At 35.4% G+C, this 25,849-nt stretch overlaps 1 protein-coding gene and 1 non-coding gene across 5 annotated transcripts in view; one reads left to right on the top strand and one right to left on the bottom strand.

The window, feature by feature from the left end:
- ganaba (glucosidase II alpha subunit a) overlaps positions 1-19,344 on the bottom strand; it is a 36,569-nt gene extending 17,225 nt beyond the window's left edge. Inside the window, exons 1-11 of one of the 4 annotated variants that reach the window (XM_056458818.1) lie at positions 19,314-19,344; positions 18,905-18,994; positions 16,996-17,104; positions 15,697-15,824; positions 14,167-14,346; positions 11,086-11,151; positions 7,706-7,763; positions 5,208-5,289; positions 4,997-5,093; positions 3,314-3,494; positions 679-799 (exon numbers count right to left, since the gene is read on the bottom strand). In XM_056458818.1, coding sequence (XP_056314793.1) covers positions 679-799; positions 3,314-3,494; positions 4,997-5,093; positions 5,208-5,289; positions 7,706-7,763; positions 11,086-11,151; positions 14,167-14,346; positions 15,697-15,824; positions 16,996-17,104; positions 18,905-18,994; positions 19,314-19,333 — 1,132 coding nt within the window. In that variant the 5' untranslated portion in view covers positions 19,334-19,344. Of the gene's footprint in view, positions 1-678; positions 800-3,313; positions 3,495-4,996; positions 5,094-5,207; positions 5,290-7,705; positions 7,764-11,085; positions 11,152-14,166; positions 14,347-15,696; positions 15,825-16,995; positions 17,105-18,904; positions 18,995-19,120; positions 19,214-19,313 lie in introns of those variants that run through there. The other 3 variants (XM_056458816.1, XM_056458820.1, XM_056458819.1) reach the window with 3 other exon arrangements.
- A 4,375-nt stretch (positions 19,345-23,719) lies between these two features.
- LOC130229929 (small nucleolar RNA SNORA57) lies at positions 23,720-23,852 on the top strand. Its single transcript, XR_008837883.1, has one exon. It is a non-coding gene; the product is annotated as a small nucleolar RNA SNORA57 (small nucleolar RNA).
- The last annotated feature ends 1,997 nt before the right edge of the window (positions 23,853-25,849 follow it).

Here is a 25,849-nt window from a genome sequence, read left to right as displayed (position 1 = left end):
TGTTTATAAGCACTTATAAAGTATGATCTTATTTTACATCCCTAATCCTACCCAATACCCAATACCCAAACTACTACCTTAATAACTATTAACAAGCAGCTAAATTAGTAGTGTCAGCTAAACGTCTTAGTTAACGGGTTGTTAATACTGTAAATTGTATATTAAAAACGTGACCAACATTACTATACCCCTCATAACTGTGTGAATGAATGATTGTGTAGTGGTGTGATGACCATATAATCATTTTTGGTCACACTTTCTATAAAGTCTGTGTTTATAATGCATTATAATTACATTATTATGTAAATGGAGGCCATGACAGACAGAGGCCAGTGGGCAGATTTGGCTAGGATTAAACTACCACAGCGAGTCGGGACCTCAGTTTAACGTCACATCCGAAACACAACGCTCACTGAGCAGTATAGAGTCCCAGTCACTATACTGGGGCATTAGGACCCACACAGACCACAGATTGGACGCCCTCTGCTGGTCTCACTAACATCACTTCCGGAAGCTTTCCCATGTGGTGTCCCATTCAGGTTCTGACCGGGCGCAGCCCTGCTTAGCTTCAGCGGGCAACCATGTGAGAGTTGCAGAGAGCTAGCAGCCGGCTACTTTTAAGAAACCAAGCATGTTTTTCAAACTGTGCTGTGGAAATTTTCTTATGTGTTTGCGTACCTGTGAGCGAGGCGTACTGAGTGAAGACATCTGCAGGTTTTGGTCCAAGCATGATAAAGACATCAATAATCCCGCTCTCAGAAACCCAGCGGATATCCGTCTGAGGAGCGTCGCTAGACACCTGCAAAAAGTCCTGCATTTTCACAAACACTGTCTGAATTACAGACACTCATTTAAAACTTTGAACCAAGAAATGTACAGATACAGAAAAATAATATGCAAGTAAATAACACAGAACGGCTCTCTGATATATTTAGTCTATCAGCCAATGTGCTAAAACATGCTAGCAATGTAAAAAAATATGTTTATAAACACAAAAATATCTAAACACAATGTTAACATATGTTGGCAGGTAACTAGCATGTTAAACCATGATTCAGCACATTGGTAGCATGTTCACAAGGTGCTAAAACATGCTAACACATCATGCTAGCTAGTAATGTTAAACTGCTGTTTAGACACACTAGCAGGCTAGCGTATTTTAACATGCAACTAGCATAATTCGGACATAAAGAACAATATATTCAAGAGCACTGATGTGTTGTTAGATGTAATCATTTAAAAACGTGACCGTATTAAATCATGCTAACAACATGCTATGGTAGCATGGCAGTAGTGTGTGAATAATACTTGCTAGTAACATGCTACTTACATGTTACATCATGCTAAAAGTGTGTTAGATGATGCTGGACACATGCTAACAAATACTTTAAATTTGCTAACAACCTGTAAGCAATGTGTTAGTGTGAATTACATGCTAAAACAGCGTTAAATAATTTTAGAAACATGCTAGGAAGCTGATAAACCATTCAAGCATTGTTATGAAACATACTTGCAATGTGAAAAGCTTACATTTAACACAATGCTAACATGTTTTGGCATGTTGCTAGCATGTTTCTACTATGAGTCAGCACATTGGTAGCATGTTGACAAGGTGCTAAACATGTTAACAGTGTGCTACATCATGCTTGCTAGTAATGTTAAACTGCTCTTTAAACACAGTAGCAGGCTAGCATATTTTAACATGTAGCTAGCATAATTCAGACATAACAATATATTCAAGAGCTCTGCTGTGTTGTTAGATGTAATCATTTAAACATCACCATAATACATGCTAGGGTAGCACAGCAGCAGTGTTTCAGTAATACTTGCTAGAAACAAGCTACTTATATATTATATCATGCTAGAAGTGTGTTAGATCATGATGGGCACATGCTAACAAATACTTAAAATGATAACAATGTGTTAAAACAGTGTTAAAACATGTTAAATCATTTTAGAAGCATGCTAGGAAGTTCATAAACCATTCAAGCACGGTTACAAAACTTACTAGCAATGTGAACAATGTCTCTAGCAACATTTAACGCAATGATAACATGTTTTGGCATGTTGCTAGCATGTTTCTACCATGATCCAACTCATTGTAACATGTTAACAATGTGTGAAAACAAGCCAACAGTGTGCTACATCATGCTAGTAATGTTAAGAAATACTGCAGTTTAAACACACTAGCAGGCTAGCATACCTTAACATGTAGCTAGCATAATTGAGACAGATAGAACAATGACAAAGTTGTCAAATATAATAGTTTAATCATGTCAGCATGTTAAATAACGCAAACAACATGCTATGGCAACAATGGGTAAATAATACTTGCTAGAAATGTGTTAACTATATACGTTATATCATGCTAGAAGTGTGTTAGATGACGCTAGAAACATGCTAGCAATATTATAAAAATGCTAACATAAACAAGTAAACAAGTGCTTAGTTACGCTAACAACATGCTAAAACTGTGTTAAACATTTTAGAAACATGCTAGGAGGCTAATAAACAATTTAAGCATTGTTACAAAACATGCTAGCAACACTATGTTAGCATGACAGTAGTGCATGAATAATATTTGCTAGAAACATGCTACCTATATACATTATATCATGCTAGAAGTGTTTTAGATCAGGCTAGACACATGCTAGCAGTATTATAAAAATGCTAACAACTTGTAAACAATGTGTCAAAATGTGAATATTGTGCTTAATTATGCTAGCAACCGGCTAAAACAGTGTTAAATCATTTTAGAAACATGCTAGGAGGCTAATAAACCATTTAAGCATTGATACAAAACATGCTAACAATGTGAACAATGAAATGAATCAGCACACTGGTAACATGTTAACAGCGTGTTAAAACATGCTTAGCATGCTACATCATGTTAGTAATGTTAATAAACATTGCTGATCAAATACACTAGCAGGCTAGCCATTTACAATTTTGCTAGCATAATTCAGGCAGAAAGAACAATATATTCAAGAGCACTGCAGTGTTTACCAACATAATCTTTTAAAATCATGCTAATAACACCATGTTAGAATGGCAGTAGTGCATGAATAATATTTGCTAGAAACATGCTACCTATATACGTTATATCATGCTAGAATTGTTTTAGATCAGGCTAGACACATGCTAGCAATCTTATAAAAATGCTAACAACGTGTTAAAATGTGAATATTGTGCTTAATTATGCTAGCAGCATGCTAAAACAGTGTTAAACCATTTTAGAAACATGCTAGGAGGCTAATAAACCACTTGAGCATTGGTACAAAACATGCTAGCATTATGCCTGCAGGTCGCTCACCTTGTCTGCAGAGTTTGAGCTGATATCCACCCATGTCTCGGCTGCGTTGAGCCAGAAGATGCCCATGGTGCGCTCAGTGCTGTGAGATATGAGGACAGGAACGGCCCCGTAAAGAGCCATTGGGTTGTGCAGCTCATACTGAAAGACATCCAGGTTGTACAGCCGATACGGGTCTGAATTACTGAAGGGAAAAAAAAACAAATAAAGTTGAAATCGAAATGATTAGACATCCTGTGAAATTGATTCTTTTACAAATATTTCCTAATTGTGTATTTTGTGTGTGCTTAACAAAAAAAACAAAGTTAAACAGGTTTGGAACAAGCAACAGGTGTGTAAATAACAGAAATCTCATTTTAGGAAATCCAGAGAATTATAAATATATATATATAGCTAGTATTTGACAAAGGAGAACTTCCAGAATCTCTCCCAGTTCAGTGCTGGATTCGGCTGAAAGCTCCTCAAAGTAGCAGCTCCAACAAGCAGAAGCTGTGGATTGTGAGCCACAACCTGCAAGTATCTTTAATCTGTTAAAATTTATCTATTACATGCACAGTGTCTAGTGTTAACGGTATGTTGTAGCAAGGTTGTAAACAATGGGAAATGCTGCTTGGCACGGCTAACAATTTAGCCAAAAATGTATATTTATCAGACAAACCGCTGTAAACAATCTTCAACAGCGCTGCAGTGTCTCTCTATGCGGTAGCTTTCTCTGCGTTCTACATCTCAGATAATGAACTCACAAAAGATTGTGAACGTTTCATATTACTTACACATGCTTATTCTGAATATATGCAAAAGACATGTAGCACGTTGAGTTAGATAAAAAAAAATACAGGATAGCTCGCCTAACTCGTGTTGCAGCAAAAAAATTAATCAAAGCTCACACCGGTCGCATCCCACATCTTGCGCTTTATTCTCCTGTCAACAGCGTCACTGTATATTACAGAAAAATAACTTAATTCCAGCATCAGAGAAAAATAAAAAGAAATATCGCTCCAGCACACATGCAGTTCTCGTGTTACATGCGTCTACAGACTGTTCACGCGCACACACACATAAAATGGCGATTCCCTTAAAGGAGCCACACCCTATATTCACTCGTTACATTTTATTTTAGTGACTAACTGCTACACTGCTAACAGCTACTCTGATTGACACTATTTACACAGCCGAATCAAAGTGCGTGCTTGTGGAGGCGTGACGTGGAGCTGATCTACGAATCACAGCACATTATGTTAGCTGACCAATCAGTCTCTTGAGGGCGGCTTTCAGAGGAACTAGGAAATATATGACAGTCATTTTCATGTTAGCAGAGTAGCTGTATATAATCAAAGTATATGAAAAAAATAGTGTGATTTTCTACAAGTGAAGTATGAGCACACATTGCTTTGAACCTTATAAACACAACAAAGCCTTAAAAATACACTCTGGACCACCCCTTTAATTCAAAACCTTAAGGGAACGGTTCGCTCAAAACTGAAAATTCTGGTCAGCATTTACTCACACTTCCCAAACCTCTTTTTTTTCTTCTGATATCTAAAACATATTTACCAAAATGTTGGAAACCGGTAACCATAGACTTCACTGAAAATTTACTCACTGTGTTACCAAATTATTTTAAGTTTTTGGGTGAACTGCCCCTTTAAGCTGCTCATGTGTCAGACTCATGTTTGTGTAACTCACTCTGTGCTCTTCAGTCTGAGTGTGTCTGCGTGTTCGGGAATGCCGTACACATGCTCCACACCGGGCAGAGAAAAATCTAAACTAATAGATGATGGACCTGAAATGAAAATTACACAAAAAAATTTAACTTGACTGCATTTATCTTACATATGTTCTACTTAACATGCTGAGTGAGTATAATGGGAAAGATTGACTAATTTATTAAATGTACCGTTGGGCTTTGAATCACTATGAGATTTGAATGTTTCCTCCCACATTCCCGGTTTCTCCTCCTCTTCTTTTATTTGTCCATCCTAAAATAAACATAAAATTAAAAATCAAATATTTTCTGTAAAAAAAAAAAAAAAACAACCAAAAAGAAACTTTACATCTTAACAAAAAAATACAACTAATATTCTCAATCCAAAGCTTAAAACTCAAGAATGAACACAGTACACAAGGTGCAATAAATCTTCATTTAAACTGTCCCATTATGCTTTTTTGTTTTGGTTTGCTAAAAAAAAACTTGTATCTATAAAACAAATATTTAAATACTCCTACTTTTCCACTCTATTTTTAAAATTTTGAGTTAGATCAATTAAAACTTGGTGTATATTATTTACTCTATATGGTGCATGTTTGGATGCACTGGTGCTTGTTTTTTTTATTATTATTTAATGTCTTTATTAACTTGAATTGTTATTTATGACTTTTTTTATAAAAAGTATTATATGTTTTGTGCGTTTTTTTGTTTGTGCATTTTTTGTAATGTATATATATATATATATATATTATTTATCAAAAACGCACAAAAACATCTATCTATCCATCAATCCAGTTGTATGTGTGTGTATATATATATATATATATATATATACATACATACATACACACACACATACAACTGGATTGATGGATAGATAGATGTTTTTTGAGATATATATATATATATATATAGTTGAAGTCAGAATTTTGTCTACAGAACAAACCATCATTATACAATAACTTGCCTAATTACCCTAACCTGCCTAGTTAACCTAATTAACCTAGTTAAGCCTGTAAATGTCACTTTAAGCTGTATCAAAGTGTCTTGAAAAATATCTAGTGAAATCATATTTACTGTCATCATGGCAAAGATAAAATAAATCAGTTATTAGAGATGAGTTATTAAAACTATTTTGTTTAGAAATGTGTTGAAAAAAAATCTTCTCTCCGTTAAACAGAAATTGGGGAAAAAATAAACAGAGGGGCTAATAATTCAGAGGGTCTTATAATTCTGACTTCAACTGTATATAATATATAAAATAAATAAATAAATAAAATACCAATAATCGTCATAATATTTACTGCAGCATAAGCTCTCTTTATATCACAGTGTCTAAAACAGTTGGTTCAATGATCTGGTCTCTCTAAACTCCACCTTCTGAGAACCTTCTCTACTCTGACTGGTCAGAAGGTCCAGTGTCACAAAAATAAACAAACATTCCTTACACTTAAATTAAAATGGCAAAAAGTCATGACGAAAAGCATTTTTATGAATCAGGTCAACACAATTTATGCTCTACAAAGTTTATCTTACAATTTTTCGATGACTAGAAAAGTTCATTTGATTAAAAACAAACAAACAAACAAACAAAAGAAAGGAAACATTTTTATGTTTTTTACTGTGTACAAAATCTGAATTTCAGCACTTCTTCAACTCATGGATTCATTTTTCTTTGGTTTAGACCAGGGGTCACCAAACTTGTTCCTGGAGGGCCGGTGTCCTGCAGATTTTAGTTCCAATAATCAAACACACCTGAATGAGCTAATCAAGGTCTTACTAGGTATACTTGAAACACCCAGCCAGGTGTGTTGAGGCAAGTTGGAGCTAAACCCTGCAGGGACACCGGCCCTCCAGGACTGAGATTGGTGACCCCTGGTTTAGACCCTTATTTATCAGGGGTCACCACAGCGGAATGAACTGCCTACTATTCCAGCATAGGTTTTACACAGTGGATGCCCTTTCAGCCGCATCCCAGTACTGGGAAACACCCATATACTCTTGCATTCATACACACACATACGCTGTGGCCAATTTAGTTCATCCAATTCACCTATAGTGCATGTGTTTGGACTGTGGGGGAAACCGGAGCACCTGGAAGAAACCTACACCAACACGGGGAGAACATGCAAACTCAACACAAAAATGCCAACTGGCCCAGCCAGAACTCAAACCAGCGACCTTTTCGCTGTGAGGCCACAGTGCTAACCACTGAGCCACTGTCTTCCTCAATATAATAGCTAGATATTGTTCATGAACAGCTAATGACCATAGATGTTCATTATGCAGATATATTACAAACATATGTAGATTTCTGATGATGATGAAGTTTTATTTAATGCCATGTCAGCAACAAAGACTATTTTCATGGCAAAACATTTCATTAATAAACACAATTGAAAAACAACAAATTTATGAATGCATAAATTAAATATGATTTTTAGCATTAATACTTGATAAAACTTCTACAAAGTGACACCTTGCTAAAAATGTCCTGAAGAGAGTTCATTTCATGTAGATTTTTGAAGCAGCATTACTGACAAGTAATTTCAGACAATAACTCTATTTTATCATGTTAATATCAAGGTAAAAGCATAATTAGGCCTTTTAAAAAAATGCAGATTATAGCATGTATTTCACTGCAGTTATTAAAGCACGAGCACACACACACACATGCAGGGACACACCTCATCGGTTTGCTGCTTCTCTTTCTCCTGTCCTGTGGTTTCCTCAGACTCGCTGTTGCTGCAAAGCAGGTATATTTTCTATTAATACAAAGACTCATTGGTGAAACAAAAAATAAAAGTAAACCTGGTAAAATGGTTTGATTTAAAGACCCATCAATACACTGATAATCAGAGCAATAAAATACCCATTTTTCAAATCACTTTGCAATTCAATTTCTTAAAGAAAAAACAACAAAGAATTCCCAAATACATGGTGATGCTAAAACAAAACAAGCATCTGCTGATTCTGTGCGTTTAACAATTGTTCTTTGCAAAAATAGTTTCAATCATGTACATCAGAGCATGCAGCAATTAGCTAAAAAAGACTGTAATTAACAACAGTTTAATAAGGCCACGTTGACACTGATACGTTGTAGTTTTAAAACTACATTTTAGAACGAAAGTGATCCACATCTACACTGGTGTTTCTGAACAGCTCTCCATCCACATTACACCACTGAAAACGCACATCACGTGACCACACACACACTTTAGCATGCGCTGCAGCGTATGCGCACATCTGAGCTCCAGGCAGTCAGCAGGTGCTGAGAGCACAGCTCACCAGATGAGAGCAGATCATGTCGGACAGTTCCCCAAGGATCTTCCGCTGGATCTAATCTCACTATAGTCGTTAACGTGATATTTAATTCATCTCGTCTCTATCTGACTCTTTAGTCTTTTGAATCTATTACTTGTTCTCAGGTAACACAGGTAATGTAACCGTGCACACTGACTCTACTTATTAGATTGATTGTTTGACTATATTGGATAAACTTACTGTACATTATACCTTAATAATGGCCATTATTGATTATTAAAACTGATATTCAGTAAACAAGACAGGGTATGTTTCGTATTTTTCAATGAAAATGAGAGGAGGCAATAATGTTATAGGCTCCGTTTTGGTATAAATATGCATACAAAGATGACGGTCATCTAAATATGCAGCAACACGACGCCTCAACATTTTTAGAGTTAAGATAGTAAAACAGCGTAGCCAGAGTGATGTGAATGAGGTTATAGAGATTTGCCCGACGTGTCCTCGGGAGTTTGTTTTCCATATCAAACTTGCGAAGTCTGAACTTACAAGGAGAGGATGCAAGACTGAACTTTGTGCACTTAATATTGAGGAAAAAGCCCCAATCAGCCATGCCTCGGTTTTCAGATGACTCCGTTTCCCCTCATCCACACTGACACGGAGAAGCAGCATTTTAAAACCAAAATGGCCTCTTCAGCATTTTCAAAACGCTCCATTTCCAGGGTTCGAAAACTCCAGGGTAGTGTGGACTGCTAGAATAAAAGCAGCTTTTTTAAAAAACCATTTTAAGGTCAATATTATTAGCCCCCTTAAGCAATATTTGTTTTTGATAGTCTACAGAACAAACCATCGTTATACAATGACTTGCCTAATTACTGTAACTCACCTAATTAATCTAGTTAAGCCTGTAAATGTCACTTTAAGCTGTATAGAAGTGTCTTAAAAAATATCTAGTCAAATATTATTTACTGTCATCATGACAAAGATAAAATAAATCAGTTATTAGAGATGAGTTAGTAAAACTATTATGTTTAGAAATGTGTTGAAAAAAATCTTATTTCCATGAAACAGAAACTGGGAAATAAATACAGGTGGGCTAATAATTCTGACTTGAACTGTATATACACATTTAAAACGGTCCATTTAAAATGACTCTTCATGTTAATAATAACGCATAAATGTTTCAGGACAAACCTACAAGGGATCAATGCCATTTCCAAATGCTCCGTCCAGTACAAACTAGTTTTGTACAGTGCATCCGGAAAGTGCATTTTCCCCATCCACACTGACACGGAGCAGCAGCGTTTTAAAACCAAAATGGCCTCTTCAGCATGTTCAAAAGCTCCATTTCCAGGGTTCGAAAACTCCAGGGTAGTGTGGACTGCTAGAATAAAAGCAGCTTTTTTTATTTTTTTAAACCATTTTAAGGTCAATATTATTAGCCTCCTTAAGAAATATTTGTTTTCAAAAGTCTACAGAACAAACCATCGTTATACAATGACTTGCCTAATTACTGTAACTTACCTAATTAACCTAGTTCAGCCTTTAAATGTCACTTTAAGCTGAATACTAGTGTCTTGAAAAATATCTAGTCAAATATGTTCTCTCATCATGGCAAAGATAAAATAAATCAGTGATTAGAAATGAGTTATTAAAACTATTATGATTAGAAATGTGTTGGAGAAATCTTCTCTCTGTTAAACAGAAATTGGAGAAAAATAAATACAGGTGGGCTAATAATTCTGACTTCAACTGTATATACACATTTAAAATGACTCTTCATGTTAATAATAATGCATAATTGTTTCAGGACAAACCTACAAGGGATCAATGCCATTTCCAAATGCTCCATCCAGTAAATACAAACTAGTTTTGTACAGTGCATCCGGAAAGTGCATTTTCCCCATCCACACTGACACGGAGCAGCAGCGTTTTAAAACCAAAATGGCCTCTTCAGCATTTTCAAAATGCTCCATTTCCAGGGTTCGAAAACTCCAGGGTAGTGTGGACGGAAGGCATAACCGTAGCAAAACTTAAGCGTTTTAAAACTAAAACGTATTACTGTAAACGGGGCCCCAAGATGTAAGAGTCTGTCATTACCTGAGCAGTGGACAATATTGGTTATTGTGTAAAAAAATATATTTAAATACTGTATATTTAGCTGAAAAACAAATAAAAGATAATAAAGCACACCTCAAGGGTGAATGAATCTACATAAAGAAAAGAGAAACACATTTCTACACAATATTATTTTTTGTTTCATTCATTCATATAATTAAAAGACGATGAAATGATTCCGTTAGGTCATTTTACTTCAGTACATAAAAGATTCAATGTAACTGAAGTCATATTTGATTATGGTACCTACACTTCTACTACATGATTTGTGCACTTTGTCCACCCCTAATCATAAGCAAATCAAAAATTAACTATGTGTCTTTAGCAAAGACAAAAGTAAAGTTTTGTGGTCTATAAATGTTTATAATAAAAATCCACAATCAACAGAGTGAACTTAAACTAAAACAATTTGAAGCAGGCAGAAATTAACAAAACTGATGTGCATTATATCTAAATCAATGCAAACAATTATCATAGTTATACAAAACACAACATACTCTGGTAGGTACTATGCTTACCCTTTCAAATCTACAGTTCTTATACATTTTAAGTCTACAACAAATTGTGCAACATGAATAATCTGGTTTACAAATTCGCTTGATTAAATCAAACAAGGCTAACACCAAGTTTATCAGAGATTGATTGTGTTTCTTTCACAGTCAAGAACTGGACAAATGGATGTTACCTAGAGAAAACGCTCTTGATCGAGTCCCACATGCTACCAACTGTGCTACTTATTTTATGTGAGATACTGCAGAGCGTGACAGAAGAGAGGAAAGTGGAGGAAAAAAAGGGGGAGGAAAAGAGAATGTGATGAGAATTGATAAAACATTTACAAACATTCTTCAGTGTAAGATTTAAACTAAAAGATTCACATGCCAGAAGGAAATATTTCAATGTTAAGCCTGATGACGATTTAACTGTGAACATATTTAAAGAACAACATGACATCACATTCATTATATACAGCTGAAGTCAGAATTATTCGCCCTCCTGTGATTTTTTTTTTTTTTCCTTTTTAAATATTTCTCATAGGAGGTTTAACAGAGCAAGGAATTTTGCACGGTATTTCCTATAATATATTTTCTTCTGAAGAAAGTCTTATTTGTTTTATTTCAGCTAGAATAAAAGCAGTTTTAAATTTTTTTAAAAACCATTTTAAGGTCAATATTATTATCCCCTTTAAACAATATTTGTTTTTGATTGTCTACAGAACAAACCACGGTTATACAATGACTTGCCTAATTAACCTACTGTAGTTAAGCCTTTAAATGTCACTTTAAGCTGTATAGAAGTGTCTTGAAAAATATCTAGTCAAATATTATTTACTGTCATCATGGCAAAGAGAAAAGAAATCAGTGATTAGAGATGAGTTATTAAAACTATTATGATTAGAAATGTGATGAAAAACTTCTCTCTGTTAAACAGAAATTGGAGAAAAATAAATACAGGTGGGCTAATAATTCTGACTTTAACTGTATATACACATTTAAAATGACTCTTCATGTTAATAATAATGCATAAATGTTTCAGGACAAACCAACAAGGGATCAATGCCATTTCCAAATGCTCTGTCCAGTAAATTAACTAGTTTGTACAGTGCATCCGGAAAGTATTCATAGCGCTTGACTTTTTCCACATTTTTTTATGTTACAGTCTTATTGCTAAATGAATTAAATTCGTTTATTTCCTTAACATTTACACACAATACCTCATAATAACGAAGCGAAAAAGAGTTTTTGAAATTGTTGCACATTTAGTAAAAAAAAAAAAAAAAAAAAAAAAAAAAAAAAAAAATCAGATGTACATCAGTATTCACAGCCTTTGCTCAATACTTTGTTGATGCACCTTTGGCAGCAATTACAGCCTCTTTTTGAATATGATGCCACAAGCTTGGCACACCTGTCTTTCTCTCGCTTAAAGTTCACATATGAGAAGCACTTCTTACAAAACAACTACTTTATATAAATAAATATTCATTACTGACCTATTTATGAACAGGATTTGATTACAGTTGAAGATCAATGATAATACGAAACAGCCTACTGTAAGATCTGTGATTTTATAAAATAAATAAAACATTTGTGAACACATACAGAGACTTAGTCTCTGAAATGTTACCAATTACAAAAAAAAAAGCATACATTTAGGCCTTAAATAATTTAAGCTCTTCTTCTTGGCTTTGTGGCTGTACATCAAGGCGACGACAAGGTTTGCTTAAGCTTGGGTCGACCACGGCTTGTTATTATATGCACAGTTGAAGTCAGAATTATTAGCCTCCATTTTAATTTTTTATTTTTTATTTTTTTTTCTAAATGATGTTTAACAGAGCAAGGATATTTTCACAGTATGTCTGATAATATTTTTTCTTCTGGAGAAAGTCTTATTTGCTTTATTTCAGCTAGAATAAAAGCTGTTTTAATTTTTTAAAATCCATTTTTAAAGGTCAAAATTATTAGCCCCTTTACGCTATATATATTTTTGATTGTCTACAGAACAAACTCTCGTTATACAATAACTTGCCTAAATACCCTTACCTGCCTAGTTAACCTTATTAACCTAGTTAAGCCTTTAAATGTCACTTTAAGCTGTATAGAAGTGTCTTGAAAAATATCTAGTCAAATATTATGTACTGTAATCATGGCAAAGATAAAATTAATTTTTTATTAGTCATTAGAAATGAGTTATTAAAACTATTATGATTAGAAATCTGCTCTCCATTAAACAGGAATTGGGGAAAAAAATTAAAAGGGGGGCTAATAATTCTGACTTCAACTGTGTATATATTATTACAGTGTAATGTCTCAGCTGAGTATTTAAAAATGGCACTTCGTTTGTTTTTATTCCACTGGCTTGTATACGCGCTAGACATATCTCTGTAAACCAATAGTGTTCAGCTGCTCATCTGGCTCAACCTTTTGGTACCCTTTTGTTGTGATAGGTATCCTTTGGAAAGGGTACCCAAAAAGTGGTACGGTACGGCTCGCTTTTTGGTACCTTTTGACAGTGGAAACGAACATAAAAGCGTACTGTACAGTACCACTCAATGGAAACGGGTCATTATTCAGTGGTTGTAAACTCTTATGAAATTCTTTCTTCTGTTGAACACAACAGACATACTGAAAAAAATAGGAAAAACAGCTTTGATTAGTAGGAACAAAAATGAAAATGCTATTTTTTACAGCATTTTTCAGTATGTGTTGCTTTGTGTTCAGCAGAAGAAAAACTCAAACAGGTTAGGGACAAGTGGAGGATGAGTAAACGATATACATTTTAGGTGATCTGTCCCTTTAAGACCACATCTCTATGAGGGGAATAACGAGTGCTAATAACACAAAAAGAGTGAAAATGGAGTAAACAAAAAGTATACAGCAAACCAGAAATGGACCCCAGGAAAGCAGTATTCTTAAGTATTAGATAACAGATAGCATCCTCTAATCTTAAAGCAACAGTTCACCCAAAAATGAAAATTGACTCACTATTTATTCACCCTCAAGAAGCTCCAAATCTTAGTTCTGTTGAAAACTAAAGAAGATATTGTGAAGAAAGCTAATAACCAGTAACCATTCACGTCCATAGGATAAACAAATACTGGAAGTCAAAGGTTACTGGTTTGCAATATTTTGTTTAATATCGTTTTTGTGTTGAACAGAAGAAAGAAGGTTTGAAAGTAAAGAGTGAGTAGATTATGACAGATTTTTCAGTTTTGGGTGAACTATCCTAAGCTTTCTGAACGTGCTGCTTGTTGTGTGTGATTTGGACTCACGTGTCCTTGCGCACGCGCAGGTGCTCGAAGGCCAGCAGGCCCTTGGAGTTGAGGGACATAAGCACCTGAGGGCCCTCGATGATGTCCAGGCGAAACGGCTGAGCGCTGACTATGAGCCGCTGCTCATTTCCACCCAGAGACAAAACAAGACTGTTGTCATCTTGAGATACCACAGACAGCCTGAGGACACACATGCACACAGTCAGTCAGTCAGCTGACGGTTCATGAACAGAATGCAGCTTCTTATTTTAACCGTACATTATAATCAGAAAATTCTCCAATATGATTACAGTTGTAGTTTATTTTACAGATTATTTTTTTATTGAAAAAATTATTGATTTTTATTTTTAATAATTTTTTTATTATTTAATTATTTTATTAGGCACACCATACTAATAGCAGGTTGGACCCCTTTTGCCTTTAGAACTGCCTTAATCCTTCGTGGCATAGATTCAACAAGCTACTGGAAATATTCCTCAGAGATTTTGCTCCATATTGACATGATAGCATCACGCAGTTGCTGCAGATTTGTCGGCTGCACATCCATGATGCGAATCTCCCGTTCAACCACATCCCAAAGGTGCTCTATTGGATTGAGCTCTGGTGACTATGGAGGCCATTTGAGTACAGTGAACTCATTGTCATGTTCAAGAAACCAGTCTGAGATGATTCGTGCTTTATGACATGGTGTGTTATCCTGCTGGAAGTAGCCATCAGAAGATGGGTACACTGTGGTCATAAAGGGATGGACATGGTCAACAACAATACTCAGGAAGGCTGTGGCGTTGACATGATGCTTAATTGGTACTAATGGACCCAAAGTGTGCCAAGAAAATAACCCCCACACCATCACCAGCCTGAACAGCTGATACAAGGCAAGATGGACCCATGCTTTTATTTTGTTAACACCAACTTCTGACCCAACCATCTGAATGTCCCAGCAGAAATCGAGACTCAGACCAGGCGACGTTTCTCCAATCGTTCAATTTTGCTAAGCCTGTGTGAATTGTAGCCTCAGTTTCCTGTTCTGAGCTGACAGGAGAGGCACCCGGTGTGGTCTTCTGCTGCTGCAGCCCATCTGCCTCAAGGTTGGACGTGCTGTGTGTTCAGAGATGCTCTTCTGCAGACCTTGCTTGTAACGAGTGGTTATTTGAGTTACTGTTGCCTTTCTATCAGCTGGAACCAGTCTGGCCATTCTCCTCTGATTTCTGGCATTAGCGCCCACAGAACTGCCGCTCACTGCATATTTTTTTCTTTTTCTATCATATATATACATATATATATATATTTATAAAAGATAATATAGGTACTTTAACGAAGGCTGGTATTTGCCACTTATTGATTCATTTTACAAATTTAGAAATACATGTTGTGTAACCGTGTCTGCTTGTTCATTCCTGATTAACTGGTTAAACTGACACGTTCGTGTGCCTTTTGTTCATTTTGTTCTTTGTTTAAATGAATAATCCTGACTGTTGCTTTATCTACACAGTAAAAGCAGTTGTGATGGAGTCGGTCAACTTGACTTACGCTTCAGTGATGGGATCAGAGATGAGCACATCTGGCACCTCATAACGAGGCTTGATTGGTTTGAGTTCGTTAATCTTCACCCGCGTCATGTTCCCTTGCAGTCTGTACAGCTCCAGCAACAAGCGGACCTGCGAACAAACACAAGACTCAATTCTCAAAAAGAGTTTCTTGCTTTTGTTAAACACAAAGATCATATTAGGAAGACACCAGATCGCTGCCTGCACTTCCATAGTTTTGTTTTATTTATTTTCTATAGAAGTCAATGGCTACCATCCACTATAAGGCAAGCAACATTCTTCAGAGTATCTTATTTTGGATTCAATATAAGAAACTTGCTTTAGGAGGAGTTAATAGTTAGTGTATTTATGAGTTTATTCTGTTGAATGCACAATAAGACGTTTTGAAGAAAGCTGAAAAACTGTAACCATTGACTTCCATAGTATTTGTTTATAATGGTAGGAAAAACAAACACTATGGAAGTCAATGGTTACAGGTTTCTTCAAAATATCTTCAATTGTGTTCAAAAGAAGAAAAAGAAAAGTTAAACTGATTTGAAACAAGTAAAGAGTAAGTGAGGACAATTTTTCATTTTGGGTGAAGTATTCCTTTAAAAACTGCTAAGGTCAATATTATTAGCCCCTTAAGAAATGTATAATTATTTTTGATTGTTGTCCGATGACTTGCCTAATCAGACATGCAACCTTGCACAAACTCATTTCATGGTAGGAACAAAAAAATACTACGGATGTCAATGGTTACCGATTTCCAACATTCTTCAGAATATCTTTTTATGTGTGTTCAACAGAAATAAGAAACTCAAACAGTTTAAAGGTTTAAAGAGTAAATAATGATGGAACTTTCCTTTTGGGTGAACTATCACTTTAAAAGCAGCTGCTTATTCATTCATTTAGTCTCCTTCAGCTTAGTCCCTTTATTCATCAGGGGTCGCCACAGTGGAATGAACCACCAACTTATCCAGCATTTGTTTTACACAGCGGATACCCTTCTGGCTGCAACCCAGTACTTGGAAACACCCATACACAATCATTCACACATACACTACGGCCAATTTAGCTTACCCAATTCCCCTATAGCGCATGTGTTTGGACTGAGGGGGAAACCCACGCCAACCCGGGGAGAACATGCAAACTTTACAGAAATGCCAACTGACCCAGACGGGACCACAGTTCTAACCACTGAGCCACCATGTTGCCCTCAGCTGCTTATTATATTGTTCTAATATTTATTACACGCGTATTTTTATAATTTTTTTTCTGATTCTGTGCGACTCTCACTGACCTTGTTGTTGTCGTTGATGAGCTGCAGTGTGAGTCGGGAGTCGCTCAGCTCCAGTGTGTCCAGCAGAGCTCTGTACGGAGACTGACCTGGCTTCAGCTCCCTTTGACGCCTGCAGAAACACACACATTCACACACTTAAGAAAATACGTGCAGCGCAGTGAATGCATACAAGGCAGTATCTGATCAATTTTGGCAGTATTCATAATTGCACGCATGCTAAAAAAATTACAAATATCGGTCAAATAAATGTTTTACTCCTGCTATTAAGTTCTTTCAAATGTAAAAAGAAAAAAAAACTATTTATATTATGTATTTTAGGGGGAGCAAAGCAACAGCTAATGAAACAAATGTGCATTTAACAAATAGGAATAACACCATGAATACACAAGTGTACACAAAAACAGCATCATTGGATTATATACGTAGGAATTATGTGGTAAATCGGGCCATTTTAATTAGAAGTTACCAAAAAAAAACTTATTTTGGCGAGTTTTGATCTAGTTTGATTCAAAAGATGTATGGATTGCATGCAATAATGCTGTAAAAATGTTCAGATTCATCTATAGACAGATTATTTTGTTTCCGATAACCTTGTTAGAAGCCAGAATTTTAATGTTGTAGTTCACTTATATGCTGCTTTTGGCTCTTATAGGGATAATTAACACTGACTACAAGTTTATGATATTTAAGTTAAAGGGATAGTTCACCCAAAAATGAAATTTCTGTCATCATTTACTCATTCTTGTTCCAAACCTGTCTGGAAAAAAATAAGATATTAAAAAGGTACTAAAAATCTGTAAACATTGACTTTCATGGTATTTGTTTTTTTCCTACTATGGATGCCAATGTTTAGTTTACTTAAATGTATCTTTGTGTTCAACAGATTTAAAAAAAAACTACCAAAAAAGCACTTGAGGGAGAGTAAATCGTGAGTAAATTTCATTTTTGGGTGAACTACCCCTTTAAAATCATTACATTCTGGATGGACTGAAGGAGAGTGCATTAAAAGGAACATTAAAGGAAGGGAAAGAAGGAAGGAAAATTAAAAGGACCAGTGTGTAATTTTACTAAATACATTTAAGGCTTTTGTTATAATGCTGCTCAGATCCACAACAAACATTAGGAAAATAAATGACACAGTTAAAGTCTTTTATAGATATTTTAATGAAAAAAAAAGCTCCTTAAACATACAATTTATTCATTTTTGGGTGATTTATCCCTTTAAGTTCATAAAAAAAGTATACGTTGGTAAAGTTGGCTTTATATTCGTACATTATTTCAGTCACAAACTGTGAGATGGTAACTATATTGTTTACCATGCTAATATATTCGGTCTGAAATTGCATGCAGTTTGAATTTAAAACAACATTAGCACTATTTAATTGACTGTGAACAATGTTGTACTTTGATAGTCGTTGGCTGATAATATGATTCCACCATTTAGAATTGACAAAGAATACCCTTCTGAAATTATTTCATTCAGAAAGTCCGAACATTTAACTAACTTTTCCCATAGTAAAAGTATGAAGAGTTAGAGTCAATACTGTCGAGTTCAGTTAACTATTCTTTCAACAGGGGGCGCGCGCTAGCTCAGTAAGATGAATCCTTTATTGATCAACATTCAGCTGTTTTTGTCTTAATGTATGAGACTTGGCTAGTAAACAATTCACGTTTGTTAATTCTATTAATTGGTGACAAATACAATTGCAAATGTAAAAGTGAACGACTATTTTAACAGCACTTTTAACCACAAACCTCTGTAATTGGCCGATTCAGAGCAGCGATTAGAAAAGTAACACGTTACACGCGCTAACGCCGTTATTCATTTTCAGAGTCAGACTTTCTTCGTTTTTATACCGATTCATCGCGTTTATTTCCAAAATATATTATGATTTTAAACGATACTCACTTGCAAAATGAGCTCTGGTCGCATGTTTTGAAGTTACTGCGGTCCACAGCCTGTGCGCTCACAAACAGTAGAAACAGCAGCAAAACAAAGCTGAAACACAATAGAAGAGTTCTCAAAACAAACACCCGTGCAGACACTGCAGCTAACACATTCAACTGCACCGAAAACAGATGGAAAATACTGTAAATAAACCGATAAACCCATCACAGTACCTACCATAGTTCCACAACAGCAGTCATTTGAAAATGAATCGTGGCTAATATAAAAGATAAATTTACGAGCTATGAAGTAATATGAGTATTACATGAGCAAATCTAAAGGGTTACAGTAATAAAGAGCATTTTCAAACGGCTAAATCTTTGATTTTATTCACACTTAATCCTATTACTCAGTCTGAGCGTTACAATACCTGTCAGAGGAAGCCGCCATCTTGCCTCCATGTGAACTTTGCCCTCCAAGCGCGTCCGGTGAGCTGGCGGATGTGTGCACGTGCACTTTTAGCAAATATTTGAGGTTGTGTAACATTTGATGTAAAGTCATGATGCTAGAAGAGGCATTCACCAAAGTGAACTCCTCTAGAAATCTGTGTGAGGATAGATTAAGGATAAGGGAAGAGGTGTTAAAAAGTAATCCGTTGATAAAGCGCGGAAAAGAAGAAACAAGCAGTATTTTGGATGCTTCGTTGCAAATGGCAGAACTAAAAAGAGTGATAAATAGAGTAAAAGAATCTCGTTTAGAAGTTATACTATGATTAAACATTTAAGTGACAAGGCTTTGAGTATTATGTATGTTAGATTTCTAGAACAAAATATGGAGAGAAGGAATTTTGCCAAGAGTCGTATAGAAGTATTAATAATTCATATTAAGAAACCAGGAAAGGATTATAGTAATCCAAACAGCTACAGACCAATAGTGCTTACTTCTCATATATAGGTAAAATAATGGAAAAAATAATAACTGACAAATTATTTGGAAAAGGGTAAGAAACTATCGCCAAATCAGAGTGGTTTCAAGTGGGGAAGAGGGACTATGGATTCAGTGGTAAGTTTAGAGACGGATATAAGAAAAGCTTTAATAAATAAAGAATCAGTGGGAGCAGTATTTCTTGACATTGAAAAGGCCTATGATATGGTACTGCGTGATGGATTGTTAATGAAACTGGAAAAGATGGGAGTAGAAGAGAATGTTTAATTGGGTTAAAGATTTTTTTGGAAGAGAGATCAATTAAGGTAAAAGTAGGAGAATTTACATCACCAAATCAAAGGACAGAGAATGGTACTCCTCAAGGGAGTGACATAAGCATGTTGCTTTTCATTATAATGATGTATTAGCGAAAGTAGATAGGGGGTTAGTAGATCTTTCTTTGCGGATGATGGAGCGTTGTGGTTTAGGGGAGGAAATATAGATTTTATTATGAGGAAAATGCAAGAGGCACTATATAAGGTTGAAGAGTGGTCATTCAAATTAGAGTTCAAATTTTCAGTGGACAAAACACAAGTGGTCCTGTTTACAAAAAAAAAGTAAAGGAACAAATCTAAAGTTAAAGTTATATAATCAAAACTAGAACAGGTATCAAAAATGAGATTTTTAGGTGTGTGGCTGGATAAATAGACTTGCATGGAACGAACATATTGAAAGGATGGAAGATAAATGCAAAAACATTCTGAACGTAATGAGATGTGTAGCTGCGCAGGTCTGAGAGCTGGCAGGTTGGCTTAAAACTATACATATATTACACTGAATAGATCAATGTTGGATTACAGCTGTGTAGTTTATGGTTCAGCAGCAAAGACTCGTCTAGAGAAGTTAGATAGAATTCAAGTTCATGCATAAAGGATTTGTTGTGGGGCATTAAAATCATCACCTATGTCAGCTCTTTAAGTTGAAGTGGGAGAAATGCCTCTTAGTTTATTTTGGGTGAACTACCCTTTTAAGATCATTATATCCTGAATGGCCTGAAGGATGTAAATGAAAGAGCAGTGTGTAATTTTCACAGAAGAAAAAGCTGTGCTGATTTATCATACTAAATGCATGTTAGGCTTCTTATACACTTATTTATTTACTAGCATACTTTACATGCCAATTTGCACACAACAGCTGCACATATAACGTTGTATATATACCTGTACATACACCTGTCAATTTGTGTATTTGCATTCACTATTTACTTCTATATTTAAAATAGGCATGGGCCGGAATAAGATTCTGACGGGATGATAACCTTGGATAAAAATATCACGGTTTCACAGTATTGTGATTACTGCTCTAAAATATATTCTTTTTAAATGTCTGGGTAAAAAACTACACATTTTTCCCCCTTTGAAAGCAATATTTTTTTATTTTTTGAAAGATTTATAATATTTTGGAGCAGTAAACATGTCCGGCTAAATAATTAAAATGAATTGTCTTCTGCGCTCTTAAATTAACACAGATTTCTTTACGATTTAAAACAGCATCTTTGAATATCTTTTCAGCTGGACATACTGTTGTCGTCCTAAAAAACAAACAAAAAAAGTAAATAAAAAAATCTTACACATACCATAGGAACGGTATTACAGAAAACCGTGGTAAACCTTAAAAACAGTTATCGTCCCATGCCTAATTTAAAATATATCTATTATCTGTTTTTTGTCCTGTCTCTGTTGCACTGTAGAAGCTCTGTCAGGAACTCAAATTCCTCATATTTGAGAACACACCTGGCAATAAAGCTCTTTCTGATTCTGATAATGCTGCGCAGAGGCACAACATATTAAAGCGTCATTAGCATGGCGACGCAGGACACATTATGCTTCACTAATTAAAATAGCTTTTTTTCTTTTATAAACTGAACACAAGTGGATAGCGTTTGTTGTGTACAAATGTCCAATTTTTGCTTTTTGAACACTTTTGTAAACATTTAACCCTAACACCCCCCGCCCATCGCACCCATACATAAACATAACCCCTTTTCTTATAAAACGTATAACAGAAGACGGAGTAATAGAAGAAAAAACAATAATAATAAAACATAAAATCAAAATAAAATATTAACAATAAAACCAAAATAATAAAAATAGTACAATTTGAGATAAATATATAAATCATTTCAAATAAATAAAATAAATATATTAGCTTGTTACATCAATAATAATGTGCTACCTACTTCTTGGTTATTATAGCTTTAGTTGTGCTGGGGTTGAACCGATGCGTCTAGTTTAGGGCATGACAGTTCCGGAGAAAAAAATGCTAGACTAAAAAAATAATAATAATAATTCCGACTATAAAATGATGTCTTAAATAATCACTTCCAGAGGTGTTAAATCATCAAAATAATCTAGTCATGGCCTCCAATGAGTATAAAACTTGTGAGACGAGCCTCTGAGAGAGAACTTAATCCTCTCCAATTTCAAAAGACTTAAGATGTCGTGTAGCCAAACTTTGATTGAGGGTGGTTGGTGCGATTTCCACATCAAAAGAATTCTTTTGCGAGCAACAAGGAAAGGAAAAGGCGATGACATTATTTTGAATGTTTGTGACATGAAAATCATCTGGGGGTTTTCCAAAAATATAAAATAGCTTATTTCTCTGGATTTTAACATTCTTCAAACATTTAGGATAATAAATGAGCATAAAAAAGTTTTCCATTCAGCTACAAAATGTACTTTTTGTAAATATCAGATTTAGCCAACAACAAAAAAAAAGGTTTATGAAATAAATATTATTTTCACATTCATGATAACATTCTTGTGCATAAATTTGACATCTGTCTTTGCATAATATTGTATAAAATCAAGAATGTCAAATAGGTGACACACTGGCTCAGTGGTTAGCACTGTCGCTTACAGCAAGAGGATCACTTGTTCAAGCCCTGGCTGGGCCAGTTGGCATTTCTGTGTGGAGTTTGCATGTTCTCCCCGTGTTGGTGTGGGTTTCCCCTGGTGCTCCAGTGTCCCCCACAGTCCAAATACATGTGCTATATGGGGAATTGGATAAACTAAATTGGCCATAGTGTATGAATGTGAATGTGAGAGTGTATGGGTGTTTCCTGATACTGGGTTACAGCTGGAAGGGCATCCGCTGTGTAAAACATATGCTGGGTAAGTTGGTGGTTCATTCCGCTGTGGCGACCCCTGATGAATAAAGGGAATAATCCAAAGGAAAATGAATGATTGTTAAATAATGTTAAACAAAAATACTGTGAAAGCCAACTTTCCTGCATTCTTAGCTTCTGTTTGCTTTATTTTATTTATATAGCACATTTTAAAAACCATAGATGTTGGCCAAAGTGCTTTACAATTCAATCAACGCTCAAAATCTATTCTTGTATATGTATGCAAAATAACATTAAATACAAATGCAAGAGACATATATCTTCCTTTTAGAAATATAATAAAAGCAACTCAAAGAAAATTATTAATGATGACAGAAATTTTATTTTTGTATGAAGTAATTTGCTTTTATGTATTTTTTTAAATGCATTTCTTCCCCATTTATTTTTCTTTCAAATGTATTTAGATTTTTAGCCATGTTTTAGCCAGAAGCTTTTAAATGGTCCGTGTGCACCCCCTGCTGGACGATAGCGTTATTGGCTCCTCCCCATTACTCAAAGCCGTCAGACGATAGGCTGCCTTCTATCAACGAGTAGATGACGTCGCCGCCAGTATAAAAGAACTGGAGCGGCTGACTGTTGGTCTCTCTCTTTGTCTCAGCGTCAACAGTGGAAGCGTGGCAAGGTATGCGAAGTAATTTATTTGTTGTCCGATTTGTTTTATTTCGAGTCGACAAATGACATTGGCGCTTTATAATACTATTAATGTATGAACCTGTGAATCCGGACCTCCATTCTTGGCACGCTTGCGGTTGCTTGTACTCTTGTGTGAATATATGGAGGAATATTAGCGCCAGTGAAATGTCTTCGGTGCCAGCATGTGCCAGTCAGCTGGTTCTATCCTCAATCACTGGGACACGATTTAATTAGGTTTAATTTTAGTGCTAATCAAAACTAGCTTTTAATTAAAGTTTTCTAACTAATATATTGTCTTTTTATTCTTCAGGTTTCTTTTTTCGTCGGGACACGTGTCTGGAGCAACTGCCGAGAAGCGGCGTCCGGCATTATAGGAGTTTTCCACCTGTAAATGTTTTGTATAAATTAAGTTAAAGTTGGTTGTGTTCGCACATTTATTTTACCTTTTTTAAATTTTTTTGAAAATATCTGACTATTGGGTTAAGTAGAATGCGAGTGTGTGTATATGTGACTATATACACTGTGTAGAATGTGTATATGTGACTTATAACCAGATTAGCACGGTTTAATTGACTGCAAAATGGTTTTCCCATATATAACTCACAAAAAAATACTCGTCTGAGATTATATTAAGGGAAGTCTAAATGTGCGAATACAACTTTGAATGGTTTAAATCAATATTAGACTTAATTGACTGCTAGTAGCCTAATCTGTGTTGGCAGGTTCGGGGACTTGGGGAGGTATTCAGTAATTTCATGTTTAATCTGTGCTGTTCATCATAGTTTAATGTGGCATTTAAAAGTGTTAGTGATATGGTTAATTCGTTAACTGTTAAATTAGGCTGCCACTAAAGGGTGTCCCCTGTGAAAATGATTGTTTTGCATTTTATATTTTAACTTAAAAATAAAGTTGTATTAAAGAATGGTGACTTGTGTTGTGCCTTAAATATTGGTCCTCTAGAAGCATGCCAATGCTAAATTTGGTGGTTTTTTTTTTTTTTTTTTTTTTTTTTTTTTTTTTTTTTTAAATGCAGATCAGAATATAGCTTTACCAGCCAAGTGTGTACGTTTTTATATTTTAGTGCATTTGTTTTATGAATGCGTATCAACAAGACCACTAGTGTTTAAATGAGTGGTAAACTTGAACAATTCGTATGTGTTCAGCTGAGTCTATAAAATGACTAGGGTGTCTACAATTAAGTGGCTGAGGAACTAAGAATTTGTTTAAGAATAACTACTGATAATTATTTGGAGAAGCCAAGGGTGTCCAAACTTGTCATGAAGGCCTGGTACCCAGTAGAGTGAAGCTCCACCTTACTTCAACACACCTGCCAGGAAGATTGTAGTATACCATGAGCATGATTGGCTGCTTCAGGTGGGTTTTGATTCGGGTTGTAGCTAAACTGTTCAACGCAGGCCTCAGAACGGAGTTTGGACACTGAGGTATAAGCCATGGATGCGGTGAAGATTAAAGTTATTTCATTATTGGGTGATCCATCACTTAAATTGTGCTAGTAGCTAAAATGGGGTTAAAACAGGGGTGTCCAAACTCGTTCTTGTAGGGCCGGTGTCCTGCTGAGTTTAGCTCCAACACACCTGTCAGGAAGTTTCTTTAATTGAGGTTGGAGCTAAACACTCTTGGACACTGGCCCTCCAGGACCGAGTTTGGACACCCAAATGCAGTTATCCTTTAAGTTGGTGGTGTCCAAACTCTGTCCTGGAGGGCTAGTGTCCAGAAGAGTTTAGCTCCATCCGTAATCAAACACCTGAAACGGCTAACCAAGCTCTTACTGGATGTACTATAAACTTCCGGGCAGGTGTGTTGGAGCTAAACTCAGCAGGACACCGGCCCTCCAGGACTAAGTTTGGACACCCCTTCAGTAAGTAAATAAAGGAAATCAATTTCCTAACAGTTTTGTAAGTAAAAATGTAAAAAAAAAAAATATATATATATATATATAAGAAATTATGAATTTGACATTTTACAGTAGCCTAATAATAACTAACATTTTATAATTTCAAACCTATATTTATATGATTCCATTAGGCTATCTCTCTTGTAATAAGTTAATAAAAGTATTTTAATTCTGTTTGTAATTTGTATGTAATTATAGCTGGTTTGATTTTCAGACAGTCGGTCCTGAAATAATATTGATATATGTAACGCCGATGTCAGTATGTTGAAACAAGTTAATCTTTCAATTGACTTTAGATGACCAGCAG

The sequence above is a fragment of the Danio aesculapii genome, chromosome 5 (genome assembly GCF_903798145.1).
Source record: "Danio aesculapii chromosome 5, fDanAes4.1, whole genome shotgun sequence".
Lineage (NCBI taxonomy): Eukaryota > Metazoa > Chordata > Actinopteri > Cypriniformes > Danionidae > Danio > Danio aesculapii.
Note: the sequence above shows the minus strand (reverse complement) of the source record. Positions and strands in the feature narration are given on the sequence as shown.